This window comes from Microtus oregoni, unplaced genomic scaffold, assembly GCF_018167655.1.
Source record: "Microtus oregoni isolate MIOR12 unplaced genomic scaffold, Mior012 000026F_ref0000081, whole genome shotgun sequence".
Lineage (NCBI taxonomy): Eukaryota > Metazoa > Chordata > Mammalia > Rodentia > Cricetidae > Microtus > Microtus oregoni.
This window is the reverse complement of record NW_024543085.1, coordinates 29,427,613-29,443,541: the sequence shown is the minus strand read 5'-3', so window position 1 is coordinate 29,443,541 and position 15,929 is coordinate 29,427,613. Positions and strand designations below refer to the sequence as shown.

Below are 15,929 nucleotides of genomic sequence, written 5' to 3'. Positions count from 1 at the left end.
TGCACTCACATCCCTGATGCTCCCTATCAACAGCATGGGCTGAAAGGGAACTCTAAGACTGGTCCTTGCTCCCTTCCCTTCCCCCTCCCCGAGGGAAATAAACTCTCACCTGAACTGGATTCTTTAGCAGATTGAGAACTCGAAGGATAGGAAGATTTTCAATATATTCTATTTCACTCAGCTCCTCAATCTATTTGATCAAAATAAATAAATCCATTATCAACAGCCAGCGAAGACAATAGGGAACACAATATAACAGGAGCCAATATAATTGGTTCCTTTAAATCTAATTTAGTTCAAATGTGTCCGGTTGAATACGCAGCTTGCCAAGGAGAATGCTCTAAAGTCATTGGAGGAGGCGGGAATTGCTGCATGACCTCGGGAGATGAGAGCACACGGGGCCCCATCTTCTCCCTTTCCTTCAGGCTGGAGAACAGTAATCTCCTCATGCATGCTGATTTTGAGTAGAACTAAAATAGCTCGTAAAGTAAAGTGAGAGAAACAGAACAGTCACCTTGTTCCAGCCCTCCAGGCTCAGACTTTCTGCCCAACCCAGTTTCTTCCCACTGCTGCCTGTGACTGCCTAAGCCTTCCACTGTAGGAGACAGGCCAGCCTTCTACGCCTTTTCCGTAAGGATTGCGTCACAGCAGAAACTGTATAATTTGTTTGTTTATTTTGAGACAGGGTCTCTTCAACGTAACCCTCACTGGCCTTGAACTCACTGTGTAGACCAGCCTGGCCTCGAACTCACAGAGATCCTCCTGGCCCTGCCTCCTGAGCACTGGCATTAAAGGTATGTGCCACACCACCCACTCTACCCTGCCCCGCCCGCCGTCGGTTGTGTGACCAATTAGTGGTGAGTGTCCAAGGATGCGCCTGCTGACTAAGCATTTCTGTGCGCAGGCTCTAGTTTGCAATTTGCAAAACCAGAAGGGGCTCCCCAGGTCGAAACGTGGCTTGATTTAGCCAGGGGTTCAGCCTGGGTTGCAGCAGCCCTCCGCTCTCCACCACTGTAATGACAAATAGGCTTAAGATTTCTACAGTAAACGATTACAATCTTAGTCCAGGGGCAATAGTGGATTTTATAATAAATTAGTATTTCTGCATGTCTCATTGAAGCATTCTACCAAGAGGTTCACTGATAATTTCTAAGTCATCCAAACCCCAGTGACACCAAAATGCAAATTAGTCCAAAACTAAGTCGGGTGGTGAGTCACACTAACCACAGTCAAGGATGCCATTTCCAAAACTGTCATCAGAAAGGCAAACTCCAAAGTTGCAGCATACAGTGTGTGTCCCCCATGCACAAAAAAATAAGCTAGCTGGAGAAGTAGCAAGCTATTATATTAGCTTTTCCCCATATAAGATAATGAAATTGTCCTTCAGACTGACATGTGTACCATCTATAAGAAAAATAAAATTGTTTTTATATTGATTTTTTTTTCAGGAAGGTAGACAGTAAACTTGGCTTGTATTTTTCCATCAGAATTTCTGAGCAATGGGCTTGATTTCCGTCTGGCATACAGTTCTTGTTCTTGCATCCACCGTGTCTCACCCACAAGGCCTGGCCGTACCCAGTGAGAGAGGAAAGTGAGCCTTCTTCCTAACAGGCAATCTGACGAGTTACATTGTATCCAGCCATCCCACTCCCCGAGACTTTTACATTGTATCCTGCCATCCCACTCCCCGAGACTTACTGAAGAGATCGTCACACAGGCCAAAATTACATACAAGAATATTCAGTCTAATTCTGTTAGTAAAAGCGTTCCCCTTTTCCTAAGAATTTTATCCATCCTTATGTGACTGAATGAGTCACAACACTGTCCTATAGGTGGAATACTATGTACTCATTTTAGAAAATCGTATGTGTGGTAATTGACACAGAAGGATCTCGATGACTTTCAAATGCCATGGCTAGAATAACCATGTATCATATAAGTTTACCACCAAGATGTTGTGGGCCATCAACACGTCTTTGTGAATAACAGAGGAAGCAGCATCTTTCTCAGTCTTTCCAAGGTAGGGTGAGACCAGCAAGGGGCAGGCTTCCTGTCAAGCTGGTAACATGCAGCAGTGCTGGCTGTTCTTTCTGTGTACCCTCTCCTCACGGCCTCATGAGGGCTCTCCACGGGCCCCCAGACCTAAGACTTCCACAGCACCCAGAATCACCAAAGTAAAACACTGAAAAAGTCATACTGTTTTCAAAACTTCAGCCCACTAATGGACTTGGACCCTGGTAGCCACCCTCTCACCCCGAGAAGCCCACTAAGTTGTTTTTCTTTATTTATTTCTGTTTTTGCCATTTATTTCTTGCCAATGTTTTCTAAGCATCACTAACTAGCCTTTTAAAAAGTGATAATACACAGTGTGTGTGTGTGTGTGTGTGTGTGTGTGAGAGAGAGAGAGACAGACAGACAGACAGACAGACAGACAGGCCTGTATTCTGTCCTTGGGAAACTATTGATACAATGACTTAAAGTGTTTTCCACTGCTGCATACATAAGAATTTGTGCAGAAAAGCAGCTGGGGGATGGATAAACCGAGGATAATGATAGCAATAAATGCATTGCTGAAATAAAAATGAACAGGTGAAGCAATGAAGCATAAATTAAAACTAAACTCTAATTCTGCAAAAAAAAATTACTATGGAGATTTTTTAGCATAAAAATGTGAATTTAATCTCTATATCAGTTATAATACAAATTAAATTATGGATTAAGAGTTGAAGGTAGTTGAGTGTGTTGACACATGACTTTAACCCCAGCAAAGGCAGACAGAGCTCTAAGATCTCAAGGCCAGCTTGGTCTAGATAGTGAGCTTCAGGCCAGCTAGTGCTGGAGATATCGTGAGAACCTATCTCAAGAACAAGAGTGAAGGGGCTGGGAAGATGGCTCAGTGATTAAGAACGCTGGCTGCTCTTCCAGGGAACCAGGAATCAACTCCCAGCTGGCACGTGGCTGCTCATGGCTGCATCTCCAGTCCCAGGGGATCTGACTCCCTCTTCTGGTCCCAGCGACACTGCATGCATACGGTGCACATACGTATGTGGAGGCAAAACATCCATCCACATAAAAACAAACAGATAAATACACAAAACATCCATCCACATAAAAACAAACAGATAAATACACGAAAAGATGAGAGGGGGAAATGAAAGTCACCCAGTCTCATAACTGTTTAAAAAAGGTGAAGAAGAAAAAAAGTTGAAAATAGTAAAAACAACACAGGGGAAATAGTTTATGATAAGCATCTATCAGATCCAGAATGAAAAAGATTTTTCACAAACATAAAAACAATAAAGGAATATACTACAGGAAATGTAGCATAGTCCATACATTATTTTAAATATACAGCTAACGGACCTTACATACAATGAGAATCAAAGAACAACTATCATAAAGAAAACGGTGGCTAAGAGGATGGGCAGATAATTTTTAAAAAGGAAATAAAATTCAACAAAAATGTTTAACCTCATTTAGAATCAAAGAAATATATATAAAACAGTATACAAAACATGAGTTTTCACTTCCAGATTGGCAATTTTAAATGATTGTATTGACCGATGAAGAGCCAGAGATGTCTACAATACGTTATCCGAACTTTATAACTGCAGTGGGAGGCATAAGCATGAATGTGCTTTATGACACCTATGCCCAGTAATGGCATTTCCAAAAATCCATCATGAGGAAATGATAAAAAATGCATGTAACGATAGATTTATGTGTGAGAATATATACTTCAACATTATTTTAATAGCAAGTTAGTTGTAAACACAACAAATTTCAATAAGTAAATAATTCAATAAATCCTGACATATCCATTAATAGATTATCTTATGCTATTAAATCAGATTTTTGAAATATTGGGACTATTTGTTTTCTATATGGGAATTCAATTCCTATTGAACACTGCTCCCCACACATGTGCACACGCAAGTCCTAGTTAAAGACTAAACAATGAAAAACTAATCCAAAATTTGAAATAAAAAATCCATAAGAGAAGATAGCTCTCTTGCCTTGGCCCCTCACCCCTGAAAATGTATGCCTGTTCCAGGTTCATCTCCACCCGCTCCTTGGTCAGGAGCACCTCTCAGCGTCTGAGCCGTCCTCTGTCTGCAGTGGAGCTGAACCCACAGACACGGAGAGATGAGGCCCTCAGCAGCTTAGCAGTCCCTCGTCCTTTGACCTCACTCGTCCCTAGCCGCAGCTTCCAAACCAGTGTCATTTCCAGGGACATCGACACAGCCGCCAAGTTCATTGGGGCTGGGGCTGCTACTGTTGGGGTGGCTGGCTCTGGGGCTGGGATTGGAACTGTTTTTGGGAGCCTCATCATTGGTTATGCCAGGAACCCTTCTCTGAAGCAACAGCTCTTCTCCTACGCCATTCTGGGCTTTGCCCTCTCGGAGGCCATGGGGCTCTTTTGTCTAATGGTGGCCTTTCTCATCCTCTTCGCCATGTGACGCAGCTGTCTCCACTTCACCTCCCGTAGTTCTTTTGTGTCCCGTCTGCCCTGTATGTTCCTTTTCCTGTACCTCCCCAGGAAGTCTGGGGAAAGTGATTGGCTCAGGGTTTGACAGAGAGAAGACAAATAAATACTGTACTAATAAGAAAAAAAAAAAAAAATCCATAAGAATACTTTTAAAATTAAGGTAAGGAAATTTTATTAAAACGCAAAAATCAGAAAAGACAAGTGATTGGCGTTAAAAATAACTCTCATCCTCCCCTCCATTCCACAGACACACAGCAGCACACTCTTCCAGCCCTGGAGGGTTCATGACAAACCCAAAACCAGGAGGCTGAAAACGGCAGGAGCTAATTCTTACGGCTCTGAAGATGAGGGTGCAATCAAAGGCTGGCAAGCGGTGATTCCTCTGAAGGCGCCAAAAGAGAATCCTTCCTTGCCTCTTCCAGCTTCTCGTGAAGCCAGACAGCCTTGACTTAAAGCAACATAAACCTGGTCTCCATGTCTGTTCTCTCCCCTTCTGTCTCTCAGGCCTTCAGGTCATCCTAATACCAGCATGATCTCATGTTGAGATCATTAACTTCACCTGTAGAAACCCTTTTCTAAACAAGGGAGGCAGGGAAGGGTTAGTGGACCTTCTACCTCACAGGATTAGCTTCCGAGAAGCTGCGTCTAGGCCGCATTTACATTCTGAGAGAGATGGCGACATAGTGCAGTTCCCTACGCTGGAGTGGGATCCTGCCTCTACAATATTAAGAGAAAGTGAATGTCATGCCTCGCCATGATGCTGGTTGGCACCACTGCCATCCAGTCACCCATCACCTGACAGAGACCTAGCGTCTTCAGTCCATGCTGCCTCGCGATTTCTGCCTCAGAGGGTTCCCCTCCGGGACCTTCCTTTTTACTGCCTCTGACTCACTGTGGCCTCACAGTCTCCACTCAAACAACTGGTGACCTTTGCCCATTTACCTTTCTTCACCCAGGAGGGGGCCAGGTGAGCCACCTGCGTATGCACGCACGGTTTTCCCAGAATTTTACTGCACCTTAGACACCATCCACACCCTTCATAGGTGAGGGACTGAGGACTCTTGAGAGTCATATTTTCACCCAACAATATTCTTGAGTGCCAACCATAAATCAAGCGTGGCACAGTTTGAACAAGATAAACCCTCCAAGGTCAAGAAGGTAACATCTTAGAGAGGTGGTTCTCAACCTTCCTAAAGGGTGGTTTTCCAACACTTTAATACAGCTCTTCATGTTGCAGTGACCCCAAGCATAAAATTATTTGTGTTGCTACTTCATAACTGTTATTTTGCTACTGTTCTGAATCATGATGTAAACATCTGTGTTTCCCGATGATCTTGGGTGACTCCTGTGAAAGGGTCATTCGACTCCCAAAGGGGTCGTGGCCCACAGGTTGAGAACCACTGTCCTAGAGGGAAGAAAATAATTCTTCAAGATATAAAGAATGAAGTATGGCATGCTATAATCTTGGGTATAGGTGAAGCTTTTCATTGGGACTGCCAGTTCCCCCAATAAATGCAGAGAGACTTAATATTAATTATAGATGCTTGATCCGTAGCTTAGGCTTATCTCCAGGCAGCTCTTACAACTTAAATTAACCCATTTCCATTAGTCTGTGTGCTGCACCAAGGCTTGTTTACCTCATCTATGAACTTCCCATGTTGCTTCTTCTGACTCTGCCTAGAGACTCCTCAGACTCTGCCCTTCTTCCCAGCATTCTCTCTGCCCTGAAAATCCTGCCTAGTTATTTATTGGCCAATCAGCTTTTTATTAACAAGGAAAGCAACAAATTTTCACAGTGTATGGAAGAATTATTCCATAGCACGTGGGCAATAGTAAATACTAATGATGAAAGACAGTGTGGAGGCTCAAGAACACACGGAGGAGGTGCTGGAGAGGCTAGCTGTATGGAGCCCTGGAAGTAGACAAAAAGAAAGTGATGACGCCCCACCTCCCAAATCCCTAACCAGAAAGCACATGGCCCCACGCTCACCCCTAAGCCTACTGGTCTCTGCCCTAAGTTATGTGGACTGATCATATCAGGTCTTCTTTTCTCTATCGATGGCCTAATGATCTCAGTCAAGTCCTTGACTTTTTTAGCAGGCTTACTCCAGCTCCACTGAGTAGGTTAACAAGAAGTAGGCCAACTTGGCCATTCTGGAGCAGGCATTAAGGGCCATGATTATAGGGAAAGTGATATTAGGCCTGGCCTGAAAGCTCAAATGTTCTGAAGAAGCAATGAAGCAGCTTAAGAACCAAGGCTGCAAGTGAACACCATGGCATTCTGCAGAGAACCATGAGCAGTTTCTAGTTCTATTACTTCGGGGGCTGGATAGCAGCTCAGGCTACCTAGCCCTGGCTGGCCTTTTGGGGTGTAGAGACCACAAGCGCCCAAGGGGCCTCCTTCTTGCATGTGTCCAACGGCAGGAGTAGAATGGAGACTGACTTTAACAGTGACGTGACCACACCAACATCTCCACCAACCCAGACCCGGCTGCCTCTGCTTCAGCGTTGGCCCTGCATAAGACAGGAGACCCCCAGATCATATACCCAGTGCTCCCCTTTTCAGGTCTAATAAGTGGAAAACCAAAGAGAGGTCAAGTTCACTTAGCAGTCAAATCCCCACAAATTCTTTATGTTACTACATACACAAGAACAAAAGTGTGAACTGGGATCCAAGAAGGCGGGGACAATGTCCTTTCCCTGCTTGCCTGAGACATTAAAAAGAGTCTATTGCTGAACAATGAGAAGCAAGAAACCCTTTACCTTGGAACCCATACCATCTATAGCACTATGAAAATGATGCCTCGCTGTTACCACCTCCATCCACATCGAGGGAGACTGTCTAAGGCAGCGTAACTAATGGAGAAGACCAGACTGGCTCAACAGAGTGCTGAAGTTATCTACAAGTGAAGCTCTTTCCTCGCATCTGTGGTTTTAAGTATTGCATTGTGACTCCTTGCAAAAATGGACAAGAAATGCTGATAATAAATTCTAAGGTATTAGCTGGGCTTGGTGGTACACACCTTTAATCCCAGAGGCAGGTGAATCTGTGAGCTTGAGGCAAGCTGGGCCTACAAAGCAAGTTCCAGAACAGCCAGGGCTACACAGACAAACTCTTGTCTTGAAAAACAACAGCCTCCTGACACATAGAAACTCGGAGGTATAGCACCAAGATTCAGAAGCAGCCTGGCGTTCCCTGAGTTCGCCCTGGCAAGTATCCCACAGCTGGGAGTGTGTGGAGGCTGTGGTGGCATTGAAAGTTTGGGTCAACTTTAAGCGCTAGCCATGATTTACAATGTCACAGGGACCACAGAGTGGAAGATGGCAGGGGCCCCCTAATCAGCAGACAGCAAACACTGGCAAAGGGCAGGCATGTACGGGGGTATACACAGAATAACACTGAGGAAATGGCTGCCGAGAAAACAGTCCTTCTCACATCGCACTGAATCATAGAGGAAGCAGCATACCTATGTGGTGCTCCCTTTACAAATATATTTTCCACCCCCGAATCAAAAAATTCTCAACCATCCTATAGAAACCCCTGAGGGACTCGTCAGAGGGTTCAAATAACATTTCAAAGGATTGTAGGTTACTCCCACCATGCCCAGTGGGGGACAGGGAATTATGTTACTGTCAAAGATTGATTTGCCAAAGGAGTCCCCTGTAGGGCGAGTGTCCACTTTTTTACAGAACAGAATCTCTAACATTAGGAAATTATAAACGCCTTTCTTCATTTGAACATACCTCTTTTTCTTTCACCCTTTTCCAGTGTAGTTTTGAAAGTGACTTGAAAAGCAAGAGAGAGATATACTCTGTGTGGGGTGACTCCGGACCCACATTCTGGCTAAACGAAGTGAGATGTACTCCCAACTATAACATAAACACCCAGTGCCAAAAGTCTGGTATAAGACAGTAGGAGACAAAATAGCTCAATAATAATTTCATATGTAGATTATGTGCTAAAACTGCATTTCAGAGATACCTAGTTAATAATGTATATCATTAAAGTTAACATCTCCTGTTTCTTTTTCCCTTTTATTAGTGCGGGTAACTTTACACCCATGGCACATCCAAGCCTTGTTGCTGTGGGATAATGCTCTTGTACACTGTAAAGATTTGTCACTCGTATTGGTTTAATGGAACGCGGATTGGCCAGTAGCCAGGAAGGAAGTATAGGCAGGGCAACAAGACTAAGAGAATTCTGGGAAGAGGAAAGGCAGAGATGCAGTCACCAGCCAGATGCAGAGGAAGCAAGATAAGAATGCCTCACTGAGAAAAGGTACCAAGCCACGTGGATCACATAATTTAATTTGTAAGAGTTAGTTATAATAAGCCTGAGCTAAGAAGCCAAACACTGTTGTGATTAATATAGTTTCTGCTTGATTATCCAGGTCTGGGCAGCAGGGAAACAAAAGCCCGGTCTCTGTCTACAGCTTGGGTTCTCAAGTCTAACTCCACTCCCATTTCTGAAGGCAAGGCCCTAGGTTCTCATCTACTACTGCTGTTACTTCTCTTAAATTCTTAGATGATGTACTGAGCTTGCATTTAATGAGCTTGTTCTACCTTCTCAACATCCCCTATATAAATATGAGAGCCATTTTAAGCACAAAATATTTCTTAAGTCAATCCTCAACGGCAATTCATAAAAAGGATGCTAAAGCCATTTGGAATAGAAATTGTACTGTCTTCCTGCGACACAAGATACATGGACCAATGTCATCTAATAGAATCATTTACCTTGTAAGAAGTCACTAAATCAACTCAGCTAACAGATAAAGTGAGGTGAAGATCAACTGTCTTGTCTAAGATTACAACTGTGCTTATTCTAGACTGTAGCAACTGACTTTTGTTGATTTGTTTACAACCTAATGAAGAATGCAAGCTTGGTCGGAAAAAGTTCCTTGGAATATAGCTTAGTCATGGGCTTGTGAGAGGTCCCAGTACTGTGCAAGGAAGGAAGAATGAAAAAAAAAAAGAACCAGGAAACAAAGAAGAAAGGCAGGGAGGGAGGGACAACTAACTAAATTAATTAATTTGGAGTTCAAGAGAGAAAGAGAATATGAATATAATTTTGAAAGTAAAGGGTACATTGAGCCAGATAAGCAAACAAATTCATTTCCCAACCCATTGAAGAGACACTGTTGCTATAGCAGTATATAAGAAATCATTTCTATGTCTGTTCATTTTGCTTAATTTTTATGGTTAAGCCTTTCTTGTGGCATTTACATTTATTAGATTACAGATACAACTGTATATATTTATATTTAACATGTTCAATATGATATATATATACATACATATATATATACACATATTGTAGAAAGGCTAAATATAGCTAATAATCTATTATTTCCTAAAGGCTATTGTTTTGGGGTTAAGAACATTAAAAACTCATTCTCAGCATTTTTCAAGACCACTATTGATAACTAGTGGTGGCTCATGTCTATAAATTCTAGCACTTTGGAGGTAGAGGCAGGAGGACCAATGTTCAAAGCTGGTTTTGGCTACATAGCAAGTTCAAGGCCAGCTTAGGCTACCTGACACCCTGTCTCAACATCTACCCTCCCCCACACTAAGACACATGCAAAACACTATATTGTTAACTGCAGTTGGTGGTACTAAATAGATTTTGGAATGCATCCCTCTGCCTAGCCTCTAACTGAAGCATCCCTCTGCCCAGCCTCTAGCTGAAGCATCCCTCTGCCCAGCCTCTAGCTGAAGCATCCCTCTGCCCAGCCTCTAGCTGAAGCTTTGTATCCTTTTTAACAGCATCTTCCCCACGCCTTTCCCACCAGTAGTCTGAATTTCTGAATGTAGGCAAGAGGAGACATCTGCCTGTGGATAGTCTCTTGTCTCTTCTTGCTTGGACATTTTGAATTTTCTGAACACTTTCTTTCTACAGAAAATGTTGTGTGAACACAACTTCAGAAAGTTACACACACATGATGACAATTTCAACCTTTAAAATACTGTGACTAAGAATCATCAGATGTTTAGAATGGTGGTGTTTTTCAAAAAGTCATACTCTAAGAACTGCCCCAGAAAGTTTGCTAGAGGGCATTCCATGTAAGCCTTGAAAAGCCAATACAGGATCACTTCACAGAGCCACAGAAGCCACGCCCTATGTTACCCACGGGAGCCACGCCCTACATTACCCACGGGAGCCACCCCCCACGTTACCCACGGAAGCCACGCCCTACGTTATCCACCTTGTTCTCCTCTAGGTTGATCACTTCCAGGAGATCATGGTTCTCCAAGCCCTGGAGACTACTGATCCGATTGTTGGAGAGATCCAGCTTCTGCAAGGCTTTCAGTTCCTCCAGACCTGTGATGTTCTCAATCTGGTTGTTGCTCTGAAATGGATAAAACACAGTTTGTGTTTTAAAGCAATATGCAAGAAATCTTCATATTTGGACATGGACCCCACATTCTTTAAAAATGAAAACAATAAATTGTTCTTTTCCTGCCCCCATTTCCATCATTCGCCTATCTAAACATCTACACAGCGGCCCAAGAAGAAAATCCTAGCTTTGCACCTGAAAGCTCGAGGTATAATATTTTCATTAGAATTTTAATATTTTCATCTTCAGGATGAACTTTCCAGTCAGTAAGATAGTCAAACACTAAGTAATATAAGCTTTTAACAATGTATGCTATGATGTTAGTCCTTTGATTTTTCAAATTATTAAATTTATTTTTGAGATTATAATATATCATTTCCCCTCTTCTCTCTCTTCCTTCCAAACCCTCCCATATGCCCCTCCTTGCTCTCTAGCAAATCTGTGGCCTCTTTTTTTTCATTAAGTTTTACTACAAACATATTGCCTGAGAAGAGAATCTCAGCAAGGGATTGGTGAGATGGGCTGTCCTGTGGGCATACATGAGATGGATTATAATGACTACGGCGGGAGGCCCCACCCACTGTGGGTACCACCATCCCCTAGGCAGAGGATTCTAAATTGTATAAGACTGAAGACATGGAGTTGAACACACCCAAGCATGATCTACTCATTGTTCTCTGCTTCCGTGACTTCTGTGGATCCCGAAGACATGCTCTCTCAGGCCCCTGGGCTGTGGTTCCCCTGCTACGATGGACTGCGGCCCAGAACTGTGAGCTGAAGAAACTCTTTCCCACTGAGGTTGCTTTTGTTGCAGTGGTTTCTCAGCACAACTGGAAAAGACACTAAGGCCACACCCCTGAAACCTAAACATCAGTACAGCTGCATGCTGGTCTCTGAAGTCATGGCCTGAATGCGCTCCTTCAGCTCCATCGTGGTAAACCTATACTCGGTTTCCAGAAATATTCTCAAGTGACATCATCTCACAAAGTCTGTTGAAGGTTGAGTTGGTAGAGTCTGTGCTTGTGTCATTCCTCCTCTTTAACCTATGGTAGCCTATAAAACCTCCCTTAACCAAAGAGTATGAAAGAAACGTACTGATTCTAATTCTAAGATACAGGATGACCAAGTCACGCCTGCTTTCAGATCCTAGGAGCTCTAGATACAGATACCATGTTCCAGCCATCCTACTATGGAAACATCACCTGGACAAGCAGAAATCCCAAATCACGTGGGAAAATACCCTGAGACTAAATAGGAGACTTACAGACTGGTACCTATGAGTCAATACCCCGAGACTAATAGCCATCAAAGCAATCCGGATGAGCTGACCCCACCACCCAACATTCCAGCAAGCCCATCGGAAGAAACAGCCCTCTGATCCAGTCCAGGGTGCACAACTGTTAGTTAAAACAATGGTTACTCCCTCAATGCCATTACCACTGGGTAGCCTACTACATCATGATAACCACATCTACTTCTTCAATAGTTGACATACAAGCATCTCTCAGACATTGATAACGGGGGAAAGTTGTCCTCTTTCTCAGTCTCCATACACCCATGGCAATAATAGCAATAACAATAATTTTCATTTTTGAGGACTTCCCAATATACTCTGCAATCCTTAGCCCCTTTGCCTTAAGGAACAGAAAAATATCACAGTAAAATTTAGCCTTCGGTTTAAGTCGAAAAGTATCATAAAGTTCAAATTTTGAGTTAATACTATGTTTTACTTATCTTTAACACATTTAAAGTTTTCAGGCTGGGCATGGTGATACAGAGGCAGGCAGATCTCTGTAAGTTCAAGACCAGCCTGGTCTACATAGTAAGTTCCAGGACAGCTTGGGCTACCCAGAGAGAGCCTGTCTCAAAAATAAAATAAAATATAAAAAAACACTCAAAACTTTCAATATAACTTAATATTTGAATAACTTAATAACTGAAAACTTAAATTGCTGTATTCCCTTTCGTTTGAATATTTTCACCGGTAATGTTCACTGGCACACTGAATAGCAAGAAACCCATTTTCATCCTTTTTCAATAATGAACTAGATTTACGCTCACTACTATAATTCTATAGCTCCTTAAAATATCATAATAGAATGTTAATAACCTTTAAAGGTGGGTTACAGCCCATGAGAGCTTATTATACTATTCTTTTTACTTCTATGTATTTGAAAAAATGTAATAAAAAGAAAAAAAACTTCATAACCTTATTTGCCAAAGTGAAATCAAATTTTCCTGTTTAAAGTTCAAAAAAGTTATAAAAAGTGAAAAGTAATAGGAAAGAGACCCTGCTGAGCTCACCATCATATCCATATCAATTTAATGTATTGAAATGAGGGCTCAATCTCCCATTCAAACACTGCCCACAGATCAAATTTATATACAGTGCACTTCTCCATGAAGGACTGTGAAGCACTTTCTATACGCTGGACAGATGTAGTATTCTTCAGGGGCTCTGATGGCTTTCAGAGTGGGAGATGGTCTGAGCAGAGCGAGGCATAGAAAAGCTTAATTGGATAGCCTATGGTCGTAAAAGAGGGCAGACTGAGAGAAGCTGAGAATCACGGAATCTCTGACTGAAAGCCAGGCAGGCAGGGCCTTTGTCGGGCACTGAGAGCCAAAGGCCCGCTCGGGATTGTGGACTTAAGAAGTTTCTGCACACAGCTCCTCCAACCTTGCAGTGAATAGCAGAAAAAGCACTTTGAGAGCAGTAAATTCAATTAGGAAGCATTCCTCATCTGCCAGTCTGTCAGGGAACCCAACTGGCCTTTCCTCCCACACGGTGAAGTTCAAGCTTCATCACTGCCCGACGCTGTCAAGCTTCTAAGGACAGAATGGCCCACCGGCAAGCCATCTTTTACATCTCCCACAGAGGATGAAGGCAGAGTATTAGCGGTTGGTTTGCTCTTCTTACTGTACTGTACACTGAGTTCTTGTCAATAACAAAACCAAATGATGTTCTGATTCCATAAATTAAAAATGAAGTCAATAAATACTGCTGAAGCAAGTGTGCATCATTTGGGTTATGAATTTTATTCAAATTTGGAAAAGGCAACTTTCTAACTCTCAGAACTTCAGTGAAAATGAGTAACGGCATATTCTGTATTTTCTGGCCCGTCTTGGTGCTGGGTGCAGGAACTAGAACTACTTACTTATCTCATTTATTGGCAGAAAAAAAATAGCAAGAATGCTAGTGCCAGCAAGGGTCATGTGATTAACGAGACACAGGATGAAAGTAAAATGCACAGTTTTAGTAATATTTGTCACTCCTTGAGCACAGAAAACATAAACTCTCAGGGGATTCGTGAAGCTTTTCTCTGAATGGCGCTGGAAGGCCAGTCCTCCACCCTCTCTGAACTCCATGGAGGGCGAGAAGTATTTTGAGCTTTAAGAGGAAGAAACATCATCACAGAGCCAAACCTCAGTGATCTGTGGTTAAATAAGGAATTCCTATGTGCATGTTCAAAGATGTGCACGTAGGACTGGAGAAATGACTCGATAGTTAAGAGCACCGGCTGCTTTTCCAGTTTCAATCCCCAGGTCCCACATGGTGGCTCACGACTGTCTGTAACTCCAGTCCTAGGGGATCCTGTGCCACCTCCTTGACTCCCTGAGCACCAGGCATGAAAGTGTTTCATAAATACTCATGTAGGCAAAGACATAGAATAAAAAATAATTTTTAAGTTAAAAAAAATGTATGCATGCAGGTGGGAGCTCACTGAGTCTGAACCGACAGCTGGGGAATCCGCGTGGGACTGAACTAGGCCCTCTGAATGTGAGTGACAGTCTGTGGGGAACTGTCAGTGGCATCAGGATTTATCCCTAGTGCATGAACTGGCTTTTTGGAGCCCATTCCCTATGGAGGGAGACCTTGCTCAGTCTAGATATGGGGGGAAGGCCTTGGTCCAGCCTCAATTTGATGTGCCAGACTTTGTTGACTCCTCTTGGGAGGCCTTACCCTCTCTGAGGAGTGAGGGGAATGGGGTGGGGGAAAGGCGGGGGGTAGCAGAAGGAGGAGAGAGAGGAGGAACTAGGATTGGTATGTAAAATGAAAAATCTTGTTTTTAAATTTAAAAAATCAAATTTAAAAAATGTACACATAACCCAATATGTCATTTAACACAGCTTCCTGGGAGAGAGACATAAACATGGTTAAGACACAAGCCTCATTGAAAAGCTCCCTGCCCACCCTCTGATGGGTATGATAAAGGCCAACAGAGCCATCTAAGGCGAGGAGGGAGGGGAAGAGAAGGAAGAATCCTGTACACAGAGCATTAGCACGCTCACACACACACTAGTGACCCATACTGTTAATTTATAAAGATCGCGTGCATCTTTGGGACTATTGGGATCCTGCTGACTTGTTGGCCAACAGTCTCAGCTTTCATTTGTGTTTTGGTCACATGGCATATCACAGGACTTCAAAAAGGCGCTGTCCTTGGGAAAACAGCAATCGGATGGTCTTTCTGACTGCACTATGCATTTCCTCTCTGCACAGCTTATGATTTCCAGTCTGGGAGACCAGCATGCACTTGTATAGATGGGCTGCTTGAGTTCAGAGCCTGGGAAACATCTGCATGCATAAATTTGAGCACGCTTACTATGCTCAACTGTTATTTTCACCAACGAAATATATAATATTAAAAACTACTTGTCAAAATACACTTCCTTCCACAGACTAGAAAACTGACTATCTAAATGTTTAATCTGCATATGGAATTTGAAACTGGCTTTACTTGAGCAGGGGCTACTGATCCTACACACAGGGGCAGGAATGCACACCAGACGCTATAAGGCGCAAAGAAAAATCCTAGTCGTCATAATTCACGTACTTCTTAAACAATAGCCACTACTTCTACAAAGAACGGCATCTTGTTGGACTCACCAAACAAAGCACTTTGATGGGTAGTGTTCCCAAGCCGCTGATGGTTGTGATCTTGTTGTCAGCCAGACTGAGGTGGGTCAGGCTGATACAGTTCTCTAACCCAGTGATTTCTTCTATCTCGTTGTCTGTATATGACAACTATGTTTAAGGAAAATGTTATTCAGAGTCTTTGGAAACGTTACACACACACACACACACACACACACACACA

At 42.9% G+C, this 15,929-nt stretch overlaps 2 protein-coding genes across 2 annotated transcripts in view; one reads left to right on the top strand and one right to left on the bottom strand.

The window, feature by feature from the left end:
- Positions 1 to 15,929, bottom strand: part of Lrguk (leucine rich repeats and guanylate kinase domain containing) — a 113,721-nt gene that overhangs the window by 67,700 nt on the left and 30,092 nt on the right. Inside the window, exons 6-8 of the mRNA XM_041675561.1 lie at positions 15,719 to 15,843; positions 10,699 to 10,842; positions 110 to 190 (exon numbers count right to left, since the gene is read on the bottom strand). Coding sequence (XP_041531495.1) covers positions 110 to 190; positions 10,699 to 10,842; positions 15,719 to 15,843 — 350 coding nt within the window. The remainder of the gene's footprint in view (positions 1 to 109; positions 191 to 10,698; positions 10,843 to 15,718; positions 15,844 to 15,929) is intronic.
- On the top strand, positions 4,011 to 4,607 carry LOC121463377 (ATP synthase F(0) complex subunit C2, mitochondrial-like). The gene has a single exon (XM_041675562.1). It carries the CDS (start codon positions 4,038 to 4,040, stop codon positions 4,458 to 4,460), a length of 423 nt encoding a protein of 140 aa, XP_041531496.1. The 5' UTR covers positions 4,011 to 4,037; the 3' UTR covers positions 4,461 to 4,607.

Bases quoted from the DNA above. Each gene is read 5' to 3' on its own strand.
- LOC121463377 (XM_041675562.1), top strand. From the start codon at position 4,038: ATGTATGCCTGTTCCAGGTTCATCTCCACCCGCTCCTTGGTCAGGAGC.